Source organism: Hyaena hyaena, unplaced genomic scaffold (genome assembly GCF_003009895.1).
Source record: "Hyaena hyaena isolate Hyena2069 unplaced genomic scaffold, ASM300989v1 scaffold_479, whole genome shotgun sequence".
Taxonomy (NCBI): Eukaryota; Metazoa; Chordata; class Mammalia; order Carnivora; family Hyaenidae; genus Hyaena; species Hyaena hyaena.
This window is the reverse complement of record NW_024081107.1, coordinates 895,420-911,307: the sequence shown is the minus strand read 5'-3', so window position 1 is coordinate 911,307 and position 15,888 is coordinate 895,420. Positions and strand designations below refer to the sequence as shown.

At 37.0% G+C, this 15,888-nt stretch overlaps 1 protein-coding gene across 3 annotated transcripts in view; it reads right to left on the bottom strand.

The window, feature by feature from the left end:
- WDR72 (WD repeat domain 72) overlaps window positions 1–15,888 on the bottom strand; it is a 222,232-nt gene that overhangs the window by 191,432 nt on the left and 14,912 nt on the right. For all 3 annotated transcript variants that reach the window (XM_039254230.1, XM_039254233.1, XM_039254231.1), the window contains exon 2: window positions 3,804–3,967. In XM_039254230.1, coding sequence (XP_039110161.1) covers window positions 3,804–3,956 — 153 coding nt within the window. In that variant the 5' untranslated portion in view covers window positions 3,957–3,967. The remainder of the gene's footprint in view (window positions 1–3,803; window positions 3,968–15,888) is intronic.

The window sequence follows — 15,888 nt, the reverse complement described above, 5'->3', positions numbered from 1 at the left end:
TTTTGAATACAAATAAGTCAGTGTTGATGTTTATAGTGCACAAAATGTGCCTCAAATGATAGCTGCATGTTAAAGTACAAATTTCAGAACTCAGAAATGAGTTTACAAAAAAATACAAACAAAACATTACCCTTTTTGTAATCATTATAACTTTACTGTAACCTTATGTGGCTTCTTGCCTCAAAAATAAAAACTAATACTAATTTTTCCACGTTACAAGTGAAATTTTAACTAAGCTATTATTTAAAATGTCAATGGCTTTATCCTTTACATGAGTTTAAAAATATGGCACTGGGAGCTAATTCTTACATTATCTCATGTGTGAAAGATGTCCAGTGCTCTTTGTTTTATAAAACAAGATTTTGAAAATCAAATTACAGAACAGAAAACCTGTAAGATCTCCTCAAATGGAGAAGAGGTTGTCAATAGGGACTAAAAATTTGATTTCAATGACTAGAAAATTTGTGGATAATAAGACTTGTCTTATGGGTAATAAAAATCTATTTCCAAATTAATTCATATTCATTATACTTTTTCTGAACAATGCAAACATATCCATAAAGGATGACCAAATCATATTAATGAATACAAATTATTTCAAAACAGAATTATTCTTTGCCTTCATCTTATTTCTATCATAATCAGCAATACTTCTCTAAAAGATGTATTGTTAAACTAAATTTCCAGTACTACAAAGAAGTTTTGTGGTTGGTTAGAACCATTTACAACCCAAGTTCTTATTCTACTGTTTTCCTGGGAAATCCAGAAAACAACATACTGTCTTTTCCATCATCACATTTGAGAACACATACCCTTACGCACTTAACACCTTTCCATCTATTGCAGGCCAAATTAAGCAATGAATCAGGGCAAAGGAAGGACACTCTGTCTCCTAGAGAAAATCCTCTATGAACCAAACAGCATAATGGAACACCATTGCTTTGCACATGGAGTCATCATTCTCCTACAGACTCCCCACATGTAGTTGAATAAGCCATGACTATTCATTATAATCTCTTCAATTTATCTTATTCTGGAACTGCTGTCAGGAATAACAACAACAACAAAAATCCGCCATCACACCTGCTCATTGTCATGATGAAATCCAGGACACCTTTACTTCTGTTCATGAGCTCTACCTGTATGAAGCACTGCCACCCCCTCCCAACCCCAAGAAATTCCAACAGCACAAATGGGAACACATACCTTGCTGAGCATCCAACATATCCAGGCAGTAGTGCAACTATGAACAGGGTCTAATCCCCATTTCACAGGTGAAGAAATCAAGGCTCAATTAATATGTCATTTGCTCAATATATCAAAGTTGTAAATGTCAGAACTAGAACCTGATCAATCTCTCCATTCTTTTCCTATACACAATATTGCTACTCTTCATTTTGTCATTGTTGCATTTCCTTCTGAGTATTAAAATAGGAAGGGGGCACCTGGGTGGCTCAGTTGGTTAAGCGTCCGACTTCGGCTCAGGTCATGATCTCACAGTTCATGGGTTTGAGCCCTGCATCGGGTTCTGTGCTGGCAGCTCAGAGCTTGGAGCCTGTTTCAGATTCTGTATCTCTCTCTGCCCCTCCCCTGCTCATGCTCTGTCTCTCTCTGTCTCAAAAATAAACAATAAATAAAATAAATAAATAAATAAATAAATAAATAAATAAATAAATAAATAAAATAGGAAGAAAAACAGAAGATCACAGTACTCAGAAATAGATCTGGAAGGATGTTCTACTCATCTTTATGCTTAAAAATGTTATAAATGCCAGCAGTCAATGCCAGAAAATGTAAGTAAAGTACTTTGTCTTTGGGAGTTGGACCCTGAGCTTGGGATGCATGTGATGAGAAGTGCAGGACAGGAAGATACTTATTCTCTAGTTTCACAGTACCCTGCAATCCCACCACCACAGACAGGGAAACACAGTGAACACAGATGTGTTCCTAAATCCCCTAATTAAATACTTGGATGCTCCAAGAGGTCCAGAACTTAAATCATTTCCTTTCACTTCCTGTTCCAATTGTCTAATCACCTCTATTCCTTATGCAGATACAGGATACCATCACACCTCCAGCCCCACCCATCACTCAAACCCCTAATCTGTAGGGTATCCTTGACTATTCTTGCACTTTTACCCATACTCCAATCAGTTGCTCAGTTCCTCCCATTCTTTCCTCTTAGTATCTTCCCAGTTTTCATCTCCTTTTCATCCTATCTGTCACTAATTTGGTTCATCCTCAAAAACTTTATTGACTAAATTAATGTAGAGGTTCCTCCCATAGTTACTGCCCCTTATCTCTTCTCTCCCTCCCTTCAGTATGCCCTTCACATTAATACCAAATGATAGTCTAAATCACAAATATAATAATACAGTATTATGTCATCTCCTTGCATAAATCATCTCAAAATCCCTTAATATTGCCTTTGCTTTTAATTAACATATGGCGTTAGCTCTTGCTAGTTAATTTTTTTTAAATCTAAATCCCTCAGCACTCAAGGTACTCAGAGTACCTTGTATTATCACATAAATGCACAGCATTAGCCTATGTCCTTCCTCTGCTACACTGCAGCCCTTTTGACGGCCAGCACCAAGTCTTCTCGTTCATATCTGAACCCAGGTACCTAGCCTACTGCCTAACTTATATGTAGCCAATAAATGCATGTTAAATAAATGCTGAATAAATACCAGGAGTACATGTAAAAAGATACAAATGCTAGGATTCCAAATTTCTTGCTTATTGCATCCTGCATATTATGCAGCACAACTACTCCAGCCAGAAAACACTATACTGAAATATTAAAAAGAGTAGCAAGACATTTGAAGCCATCCAGAAGTGTGAGTTTAAACTCTAAGAGATAATACATGTGAGGGCCACTTTTCAAAGCTCGGCTGTTGCAGTAAGACTAATTCCTTCTTTCAGGGATGTTCATAAACATTGAGCTGAGCTGGGCTGCTAGGCAGTTCTTGGCAGTCCTGCAGTGTAACTCTTCTGTGATGGGAGATGTTAATTAATTACACTATAAAATAGAATTACAATTAATTGTTAATTTAGGTTTTAAAGTGACAAACTTTAAAGGCTAAAAATAGTCTTTGATCTTTAAAAGGCTTCTTAATGAGGGCAGTATACTTTAAGTACATCATTAGTTTAAATGTTCAAATTGGGTCTAGAGGCTGCTAGCACTAAGCAAATATCTATTCCAATATGTTAAATGTTTATGACTCGGGACAGGGACAATTAATTGCCAATCAATGGGCCAAAACCTAGGTGAGGTCAGGTTCTGAGATAGGAAGACGACAATAGTAAATTGGATTTAGAGCTTTTTGATGTGATCTTTAAAAATCACATGCAAGCGGAGACTAAAAGAATAGCAAAAGGCCAAACTGACAGAAACACCCAGATAATTAAGATATTACTCATTTAGTTAATAGCAGTTTTCAAGGGTGCCCTTTGTTTAGATTAATGAGCTATAATTTTTAGAATTATACTTACATGTCTGTAGTTCAGTTACTTAAACATATAATTCAGGATGTAAAATAGTAAAGCTCAGCACAGCTTAAAGGGTGATAACACTTAGCTGGTAGCTAAGATTAGCAATATTCATAATATAATTTTCAAATAGGATCTTGATCTATCATAGAGTACTTCATTTTCTCCAATTTCAGAAGTAAAACCAATTTATTACTTCAGTGAGCACCTACTTAACAATCATGCAAAACTTCCACTGTCATTGCAGGTAGAATTAAATCGTGTTTATATTGTGAGTGCTATCTGTTTCAATGTAAATCATTTTCACGAACCTTTAGTTCAGGTGAGAGATTCCAGAGACAGAGCTGACCTTCTTGACTTCCAGTCACAATGGTCTGCTGGTCATCAGTGATCATGATGGCAGTGATGCTGTGTGGAGGGGCCTTCCTCCCCCAGAGTGCCACTGCCTGCAGGGAGCACCTCATGCTGAGAGAATCTTGAACAAACAGAGAAGGGAAGTGGACACAGTCATCATTCAAAAATTTGGGAGGATTGATCATATCACAAAGTGGACTCCCCATGATCTAAGCTCTGGGATGTATTCTCCCAGAGATGGAGATCACAGGGTGATTCCCTGTTAATTAGAGTAGAAGGCACTTATTACACATTGAAGTTACCATGCCCAGTATTAATCCATCAAAGGGAAATGATTTTTTCCCAATTTGCAACTTTTTTTAAAAGTAGGATCCATTGCCCAGTGAGGAGCCCAAGAATGGCTCAAACTCACAACCCTGAAGTTAAGACCTGAGCCGAGATTAAGAGTTGGCCATCTAACCAGCTGAGCCCCTCAGAAACCCCCAGTTAGTGATTATTGCTGCAGACAAAGAGAAGGATAGAAATAGTCTATCCATTCCACACACAGCTCTGACTATGGGTGACCCTGACTTGCTCCAAAGCCTAGCTAGGCCTCTTAAGAAGAATAGACCTGGCTTCACAGTATAATATGAAGACAGCTTGCATACTCTCTTTTACCCAAGATGTCATCACCTTACCTACAAACATCTGAACAAATAGCTGAACTTTGTGATTAAGAAGTAAATCTTTTCTGGGGCACCTGAGTGACTTAGTCGGTTAGGCGTCTGACTTCAGTTCAGGTCATGATCTCACGGTTCGTGGATTTGAGCCCCGCATCGGGCTCTGTGCTGACAGCTCAGAGCCTGGAGCCTGTCTTCAGATTCTGTGTCTCCCTCTCTCTGTGACGCTTCCCTGCTCATCATGCTGTCTCTGTCTCTCTCCCAAAAATAAATAAAACATTTAAAAAATTTTTAAAAAAGAAGTAAATCTTTTCTATAAAAACAGTCTTTTTTAAGTCTTCAAAGATTCATATGTGATTGTTCTCATTTCTGTCATAGTCATGTTCTGTTTTTATTTCACCTGTTTTTGTATTTGCTATCATTCTCAATATGAATTTCCATGAAATTACTACCTTCATGTATAAGTTATGAAATATGAATATGTAATTCTCAAAATATGCTTGCCTGAATACACCCCAAAATGATCTCAAATGTCACCCAGTGATATGTGCATTACAGTTTGTGCCACACTGAGTTAAATGTTTCCCCAAATAGGCATTCTTTTATGAAATACAAATAATTTGGTGATTAATCATGCTGTGAATCTTTAGAGTAGATTGGTATGTTTCCTCTTATGACTTCATTGTATCTATTTAGTCTAATTAAAAATGTTAAAGATAAGAGAGGGACAAAGATATCAAACTTACTTCCCACATTTGGCTTAAGAAAGTTAACAAAATGAAGAAACCTTCTGTCCTGCAGGACTTCTGGTACTGAAGCATATAAAGGATAAGCACCAATATAAGTTATTAAGATGTATGGTACCTATTCTTTGTCATGTTGAATTACACATAGGTGCACACACATATACGCGCGAGTATGCACTACACCGTGAACACAAATTCAATGTAGCCAGTGCTTAACCCATAAACTGGTTCCTTTCAGTTTTTTTCTTGTAGTTCAGTTGTTTGGAATTCAGTACCTACTTCCTGATGGTTCACTTGTTAGGTCAGTACACAAGTGGCCTGTATTATTCTTACCACAGTCCCCAGGCACCAGTAAACTAAGATTTCTATGGGAAATACCTGGAGCTTTGTAATTCAGACTATCAAAACCACACATATTAATCACATTACTTAGCTAACCAAAGAGTTCTGGTGTCAATAACCCTGTAATCTGAACTTGGACTTCTGCTTCAAACACAGAGAAATAATGGTGTGTGTGTGTGTGTGTGTGTGTGTGTGTGTGTGTGTGTGTTTCAATTGTTGCTTCATAGCCATGCTTATAAATAAGTTTAGAAAATTCCAAGCATCACAAATCTAAGAAAAACCTGAAATGAGAGCTGAGTCTGTATACAAGTATGTTGGCTAGATCTTTAAGTGTTAATCCCACTTAAGGACAAGAAGCCCTTCCTTGCTCATTGAAATGGAATCTAAAAAAAAACTCCAGCACTACTCAGAAAGATAAGGAAGCTCATTTACAAAGCTCCCAAGAAAAACATGCCAAACTTGAACCACAAAACAAGTTTGGAATAAAAATTATCATGACATACATATAATGCCAGAATCCACACATGCAGAAAAACCCAAATAAATAAATGTTCTCAAGTCAAAGATACCAGTGGGAAGCCTTTCAAAAACACTACACACTTACTACATTATCTCAAATTTTAAAAAAACAAACAAAAAACATCAGGCCAAGTGTTAAGAATGTAGAACAACTGGAATGCATACACTGCTGTTGGGAATATATAATGGAAAATAGTTGATAGTTTTTTTTTTTTTTTTATAAAGTGAAACATGTGCTCACTACATGACCCAGTCAACCTATCCCTAGGTCTCACCCAAAAGGAAAAAAAGCAAATATTTATACAAAGATTTTTACACATAGGATTCTATTTATACTAGCTAAAAACTGGAAACAATTCAACTGTCCGCTATTTGAGGTGAATGGATAAACAAATTATGGTATAGCCACACAATGGGATACTATTCAGGATTAAAAAGGCATAAACTCTTAAACAGCACAACATACATGAAACTGAAAATAATTATATTGAGCGAAAACAGTAGCTAAAAAGAATAAATACAGTATGACTCCATTTATATAAAATTCTAGAAAATTCAAATTAATCTAGGACAATAGAAAACAGGTCAGTGATTGCCTATGGACAGGAGAATGGGACAGGGATTATAGAGTTTGCAAAGAAGAATGAAGAAACTTCTGAGGATGGTATACATGTATTATTTTGACTGTGGTAACTGTTTCATAATGAACATATTATGTCAAAACATATATAATTGTACACTTTCAATACATATATGTAGACATGTATACACACACCTAATATTCATTAAACTTTAATAAAGCTATTTTTTAACAAAGAAAGCATTTTGGAGGATAGTTCCTAACCACAGTTGCATAGGATTTCCATTGAAACATCAGTGCCAAAGAAGCTCCCAATTAAAAATTACAAAACATTCAAGAAAATAATAAACCATAAGTAAACAGAAAGATCAGTACCCCAGGAACTAATAATAAAAGAACAATATTAAACTCATTGCTAAAGAAGAACAAATATATTATTATAAACTATTAAAGAGACAAAAGAAGACATTTAAAACTCAAGGGGGGAAAAAGCCTATAAAAAATTAACAGAATTTTATTTTATTTAATGTTTTATTTATTTCTAGGAGAGAGAGAGAGACAGTGTGAGCAGGGGAGGGTCAGAGAGAGAGGGAGTCACAGACTGAAACAGGCTCCAGGCTCTGAGCTGGCAGTCAGCACAGAGCCCAACACGGGGCTCGAACCCACGAACTGCAAGATCATGACCTAAGTGAAAGTCAGACGCTTAACTGACTAAGCCACCCAGGCGCCCCGAATCGTTTCATTTTAATACACTTGTTTGTATGTATTATAAAACCCAGGCATACGTGCCTGGGAGGCTCAGTGGGTTAAGCATCTGACTCTTGATTTTGGCTTGGATCATGATGTCACAGTTTGCAAGATCACTGCACTGATAGCGTGGANTTTCATCTGTACTGAAATGATTTGAAATGTATGTGGGAAACACAAAGATTGTCAAGGCTGGGTGGCAGATATTAGTCTTTATATATATATTTTTAAGAGGAAGCGGTGTTGTTTTTTTTTTTAATTTTTTTTTAAATGCTTTTTATTTATTTCTAGGAGAGAGAGAGAGAGAGACAGCGTGAGCAGGGGAGGGTCAGAGAGAGAGGGAGTCACAGACTGAAACAGGCTCCAGGCTCTGAGCTGGCAGTCAGCACAGAGCCCGACGCGGGGCCCGAACCCACGAACCGCGAGATCATGACCTAAGTGAAAGTCGGATGCTTAACCGACTAAGCCACCCAGGCGCCCCAACAGGTAGAATTTTAAAACAAACATATACTACTTCTAGAAATAAAACATAATCATTGGACTATAACAAATGTCAAGAGAATAAATCAAAATAGACTCAAGTGAAGAGAGAATCAATGAACTTAAAAATAATTCTCAAGAAGTTACACAGAAAAAAAAAAAGGCAAGGAGTAGTAAAGAAAGAGAACATTGAATGAAAGAAATCAGGGAGGTAAGATCAATCAGAGATATTTAGAGCTGTAGATAACAGAATGAAAACACCCAACATTCATCTAATGTAAGTTCCAAAAAAGGCAGTACCCCTTCCCTTCCTGGCTAGTTCACTCCTAAAACTGTTAGGTAGAGAAAGCTTGAGTGGAGTGTCAGAGCTCATATAGGGTGAGGAGGGCATCTAAGAACACATGTAGTTGGAGCCCAGGGAAGATGAGTAAGATACCCAAACACAGGGCAGGTCTGTGTGAGATGCATAACCCAAGCAGGGTGAAGAGGGACAGTGTGTGCAAGGCTATCTCATACTGGGTGTCAGAGCCTGAGCAAGAAGGAAGGAGCTGACTCTGTAAGGATGATGAAGGAAGTAGCCCTGATGTGAAGCTCAGAAACCTGGGTAAGGTGAGAAGGGTATTTGAACTGAAGGGAGATCCAGTGTGGAGTGCTAAAGCCCAAGCAGGGTGATGATGGTTTTCATGCTGGGTAAGGAGGTATTGGCACAGGGGAGTCAGAGGTTGGGCAGGATGACGTGAACTTCCATTTACAAGGATGTACTGGCCTAGAACACAAGAGCCCAGGGAGGCTAAGGAAGGCATGCATGCTGGGGGAGGTTCAGCATCTTGGTTGTATGAGGAGGGGCGCTTCCAGAAAGTGTAACCAGACACAGGGAATACAGCGGCTGAGCAGAGTATTCACATCTGGGGTTAGCAGACAGCTCTACCGGGGATGATGAAGTGCTCAGGAGGACATCCACACAGAAAGCAGGGCAGCAGCGTTTACAGAAAATTGGTTATATTCAGGGTAATTGATCAAATAATGAATATGTTAACAAGATAACAAGAACCAGGTTTCTTATTATCAGAAAAGAGAGTTGGAAATATAAAAGGAAGAAAACCAGAACACTCTCTGTGGCGTTGCAGTGGAATCAGAGGTATGTGTATGAAGACATGCACATACACTACATACTTCCCATCTCTGTTCCCCAAGGGCCTAAGAGCAGCAACAACTCCCACAGCAACAAGCTCACTTAGGATCTTCTAAATACTATTTTTTTTTCTTTTTAAAATTTATTTATTTTGAGAGAGAGAGAAAACGCAAGAGCTGGGGAGGGGCAGAGAGAGATGGAGGGAGAGACTCCCAAGCAGGGTTTGAACTCACGAAGGGTGAGATCATGACCTAAGTGTAATTCAAGAGTCTGATGCTTAACCAACAAAGCCACCCATGCACTCCCTCAATATGATTCTTTACTAAAAGGAGCTAGGTTTCTTGGGAAATTTGGTTGATTCAGGCATGGATCAGGGAAAATCCAAGATGATACTCGCACATATTATTGTTGAGAGCAAGGAAGTGCTCAAATAATGATGGGACATATCAAATGGACACAGAAGCCAGCTTGAATGATTGCCCACCAGCCAAATTATGGACAGTATGGACATCAAAGTGAATCATGCTAGGAACAGATTGAAACTCATTGAATAAATTGGGAAACCATGCATTCATATTTGTAATTACTAATTACAAAGGGGAAAAAAAGAATAATGTTACAGAAGAAGAGCCTAGCAAGTGATGGAAGTTAGCATCAGTGATATGGCAAGTCAGATTCATGCACCAATGGATAGGATGCCGTTGAGGCGAACTCGGCACCACTTCCACGGTGTTCTGGCCAAAGATGTATGACTTGAATCTAATTGTGACAAATACAAACTGAAGGGCTCTTTCAGATAACAGGCAGATGTGCATCTTGCCTGGATTCTCTTACTACCATGGACATTACTAGGATAACCAGCAATACTTGTGTCGGGTCTAGAACTGAGTAGTAGGAATAGATAAATGCTAATTTTCTAATTTTGAAGCGTTTATTGTGATTATATAGGAGAACATCTTTGTTCTAGGAAATACAAACTAAATTCTTCAAATATGGGAGTAACAGATTGGCAACTTACTCTTAAGTAGTTTACATGAAAATAGTTCTGTGTACTATACTTATTGCTCATCCCTAATTTTGAAATAAGCATTTTTTAAATGCTTATTTATTTTGAGAGAGAGAATCCCAAGTAGGCCCCAGGCTGTCAGCACAGAGCCTGATGGAGGGCTCAAAGTCATAAGCCCTGAGATCACAACCTGAGCAAAAATCAAGGGTCAGACGTTTAACTGACTGAGCCACCCAGATGCCCGATAAGTTTGAAATATTTTTTAAAGCTTATTAATTAAAAAGTTAATGGGTCTACCATTTTCCAGGCTATTTCAAAGATACAAGAACTTAGATTTAAGAATCCAGTGTGTTAAAAAGGATTAAACTAGAAATAAATGGACACCAAAGGACCTCTTAGAGAAACCATATTACATTAAAGGCAAAGCATGAAATAAAACAAAAGAACCTAAAAAAGGAAGAGCATGTATGTTCAAAGTAGATCTCTCCACAGCAATATTGAGGCCAGAAGCTCTGGAATATTACCTGTAAAATGCTGAAGGAGAATGTCAACCTAAGCTTTTATACTTAACTATCCCTCAAAGTGAGGGCAATATAAAGACATTTTTCCAACAAGTAAGGCCTGAGAGAATACGGCATTCATAGATAAATTATGGGCCCAAATCACCATCACTCCTCAGGGCCCCATGATATTTCAAAACAGGACAATTATTATGCATCATGGCACTGACTGACTGAGTAAAACACGATGAGGCAGCCAATACACTATTTAAGAAGGCAGAAAAGCAGAAAGTAATAGTTTTAACAACTTCAAAAGACAGAGTTAAATAGTAAGTTTCACGTATCAGGAAAATTCACCTTGAGGGCATTGGTCATTCCTGTGATACAAGGTAAATATGACAGTTGTGACGATCACTGTGAGAAGAACAGCTTGGGTGTTTTTAACATTCTCCTCCTAAGAAACACTACTCCTAACTTTGTATTAGTCTTTTTGGCATAGCTTCAAGTATTACAACAAAAATCACCATCTGAAAATCATGTGCACTTTAGCCTCACTCTTACCTTGGCTAATGTGTACTTCTCAAAACTAAGAAGTGGTAGAAAAGGGAGTGCTCAGGATCACACTGTTCCAAAGGAAGGCAGACATTTTTTGTCTGTAGGCAGTGTGCCCTTGGCTTTTGTCTAAGGACTCTCCTGTCACCTTTTCAATTATCACCTAGGAAACTGGAGTCAAGGAAATTTGTCTAGTCTACCAAGCAGAAACTATAGCAGAAACAAATTTGGGGAACATTTGCCAGGGAATTAATATATTGTAATTATTAACTAACATTAAGCTGAAGATAAATAATTCCTGAGGGGAGTTATTTATAGCCCCTTTTCTCTGGAAAATTAGCTTCTCTTACTTGAATCATTGCAACATTATCTACTCAATAACCAGCTACTTTGTATTATTCTGGTTTGCTATTTCCCCTAAAATTCTCTGCTGTGCAATGGTGTCTCCCTAATGAAATGAAACACTACTGCAGGGTTAGTGTAGTGCCTAGCCCATAGTGGATACCTGAAAAATATTATTTTAAATTTAAATCATATTATTCTATTATACGATTTTGACGCTTCTTCCCTCTATTCTTTGTGAAGATGGGAATCATTCTTTAATCATTATTATATTCTCTAGTGCCTGAAGCACAGTGCTTTGAACACGAGGAAACCGGGGCGCCTGGGTGGCTTAGTCGGTTAAGCGTCCGACTTCAGCTCAGGTCATGATCTCACAGTTTGTGGGTTTGAGCCCAGTGTTGGGCTCTGTGCTGACAGCTAGCTCAGAGCCTGGAGCCTGCTTCAGATTCTGTGTCTCTCTCTCTCGCTGACCCTCCCCTGCTCATGCTGTCACTATCTCTCTCTCAAAAATAAATAAAACATTAAAAAAGAAAAAACAATAAGGCTTGGTTGAATAAATTATTTCCTGTATTATTTTTCAGCTCTCTATTCCAAAAGGGGGGGGGGGAGGCTGATTAAGATTATAGACTTTAAGTCAGGTAGACTTAAATGTGAGTCACTTAATCACTCTGGCTCTCGTTTTCTCATCTCTAACCTGGAAATGATAATGATGCCTCAATCAGGGTTATTGTCGAGGTGAAATGAGATCATGTTTATAATGTGGAAGACAGAGCAGCATTCAACAAATTACTACACTTTTTACTTTAGTTCCATACTTCTGGATCATAGCAACAGTTACCCGTGTATCAAACTTTTTCACTATTACACTTTTGCTTTATTCTTAATTCAAAATAAATTCACTCTAAATTCACTAGATTTTAAATCCTCCAAGGGCAGTGACTTCTGTCTGTTTTATCTATTGTTGTATTTTCAGGTCCCAGAAAAGGGTTTAGGACAGGCAGGAACTCAATAACTACTTGCTGAAGGAAGAAACAAATAAAAGGAAACGTACACTATAGTCTGAAGACTCAGGTCTAGTAAAGCATCCACCCATGCAAACATTTACAAATGTTTAATACGCAGCAAAATACAAGGCACTTGGAATTTAGAAAATCAAGTAGGTCAAGGATTCCATAGATTAATACCCTCAAAAGTCACAGTATTCCTGACATCCAAATTAGAAAACAAAAAACACCAAGGACACAGCCACAGGAAATCAGATCTCAGTCAGAATTCATCCTGAACAATCTGGATTGCTAACCAGAATGAAAACAGACCTGGAGTTCAGAGACCCAATTCTAGGGCCTCTATTACTATTTACTAATTTAGTCTCAGATTATAAAGTTAATATGTAATAAAATGAGGACACTATAACACCTGCATTCCCTACATTTCAATATTCTTATTAGGAATACAGTAAATGATATAAATAAAAGCACATGGGTATAAATGTACAAATTATGTTATCATTATACCTTGTGTATATTACTCTTATTTTATAAACTCCCTGAAATCTACAATTTATGGCAAGAAGTGGTCTTAGGGATCCTTAATCTAATCCCTCTCTCTCTTATAAGAAAGCTGATCATGAAAAATGTGGTCTAGATAACTCTTAAGGTCACTTCTGTGAGGATCTTAGACACTAAGCAAATTGTACAGTGAAAGTAAGTAACTGATTAAAAGGTTGTACATCTTAGAAGTCACTTTTTTTCCAAATTCTCTTTTTCTTTTTTTTTTTTAAAATTTAAAAGTAACTCCAGAAACTTAGTGCCTTGTTGTCAACAGGAAAGAGAACAAAGCCACAAATTGAGACCTTGTATACAGAAATTCCCCAGAACTTTGTAATCAAAAATAATCCTCAAAGGAAAAAACAGTCTGTTGTAGAGTCTCTATGGGAAACTAAGTGATATGATATGTTATGCCCCTAACAGAAGTATATTGTCCCCTTTCAAATAATTATGTGTCTAGAAGAGTTTTAAAAGCTTTGGAAAGGGCTTAGGAACCTCTATCACAGCCCTCAATTTAAACTACTGTATTCCAAATGTGAGTGCCTGAATGTTTCAGAATGTCTAAATCAGGACTACGAGTAGATGATTACAGGCCCTTTAATGACTCTTAAATCCGGCCTATTTAAAGGCAATTGGAAATAAAAACTTCCTTTGGAGAAAAAAAAAGTGAACCTTAAAAATGAAACACTCCCATGGACAGGGATAAAGTTACAGACTATTATAAAGGGCAAATAAATGTACTTCATTTGGATCTAGTCACAGTACCGAGTACATTTTATATTTTGATATTGTATTTTGCAACTTTTATAAGCAATATGATCAACATTTTGTTGTATAACAAGTACAGTGTTAAAATAATCACGTAAACACACACACACACACACACACACGTCTACTCTTAAGTGACTCAAACAATTTCTAGACAAAGTTTTAACTGCAGCCTAACTAGTTATCATAATGGATTCTCAAGATGAGAAGATGAATGGCCTTCAAGAAGCTCACAACCCAAAGCTTTAAATTCTTTGGGGGAAAAAAAACCCCATGTAAATGAATTACTCACTAGTTATATAGTTATATATAACTGGAATATATATATATTCCACAGCTTGTCCCAAAGTGGCGTCAATAGTATGTAACAAGTGCTCTGGACACATCCAGGTGCTATGAGAACACAGAGCCTGTGTTGTTACCTATAGAAAGTAGGTGATGTTTTATCAACTTTCCCTTCCTTTGGATTTTTGTACCTTTCTTCAGTGACATATAGTCTCTCAAAACCCCTTTCATATATATGGTCTTTTATTATTTATTTATTATTTAGTCATTTCTGAATGGTATAATAAAAATAAGTTTGAGGAAAAAAGATTCTTATAGATCTAGTAATTATCAAAGTGTGTAGTATACAGCTGGCTTTAATACAGTTTAAATATATACAAAGAGAGGGGCGCCTGGGTGGCTTAGTCGGTTAAGCGTCCGACTTTTGCTTGGGTCATGATCTCGCGGTTCGTGGGTTCGGGCCCCGCGTCGGGCTCTGTGCTGACTGCCAGCTCAGAGCCTGGAGCCTGTTTCAGTCTGTGACTCCCTCTCTCTCTGACCCTCCCCTGCTCACGCTGTCTCTCTCTCTCTCTCCTAGAAATAAATAAAACATAAAAATAAATAAATACAAAGAGAAATTAAATTTATACATAACTGAAAAAAGAGCAAATATTACATTTAAACATATTACTTAAATATGTAATATTTTAATAGATTAAACATTAGGTATATGTCAAATAAGACCAAAACTACCTTTCTGATATATTTAGATTTCCTGCTTTTTATCGTTAAGAAAATCAACCTGTTCATTTATATAATTTCAACATTTTGTTGCTGAATAAGAGAGATTTCAGACTGTTACTTACAAGTAGTTTGTAGTAACTCAAATCACATTAAGCTTGTGAATATTTTTACTTACTAGAAAAAAACCTTACTCAGTGAAATCACTATAATTTTCTCCTTTTAATATTTATGTTAATGTTCTTATTTAATATCAATTAATATTGATAGAATATTGATTTTTTAAAGTACTAGTGACAGCTTGATATTCCACATAAGAATCCTTATCAGATGAATGCACCAACAGACTAAAGGAACACTTTGTAGTGAATATGCAGAATTGTTACTATTTTCATTCTCCTTGACCTAGGATTTCAACAGTAGAGTTCTCTGTGCTTGTTTTCTGTAACCATGATAAAAATTAAATAATTCAGAGCTTCCCAGCTGTATGCCATGGCACATACTGGGTTGTGAAAAGCTGACAGAAGGGGTAAGAGAAAGTGAAATCCTTAACCCAGTATATACAAAGATAATCATTTTCTGTGTTCATGCTTTGACATGAAAAAGGATGAGAAACACAGACTTAAGTAAAATTTGTCAAGGAGCACAAATGATTTAAAGCTATAGGAAGTCCAAGCCATCTCACAATTTGGAAACCATACTCACAATTAAGAAATAAGCCTCCTGGTGATGCAGCCATGCTGACAGCCACTAACTATTGCACAAACTCACATGATAGGCACCTGGGAACTCCCAAGTTGTTTCATTTTCAAGTGAAAATGTTTTTAAGTAATATATTTTTAGATAAAAATAGCAAAGGGCTACCTACTGCAATAATGTGAGCTTCCTAATCACCTCCCAAATTCATAGGGGCTCTTAAATCACCAGCAGGGAAATATCTAAATTACAGCTGGCAAAGGATGGTTATGTATTTTCATTGTTTGATCCCTAGTCCCTTGCACACTCTCTGCCACATATATAACATTCAATAAATATTCCTTAAATGACTGTGTTTCACCTAGAATATGTGGCAAGATTTCAGTAGAAACTAGAAGAAACTTTACGAATACGGAATTCA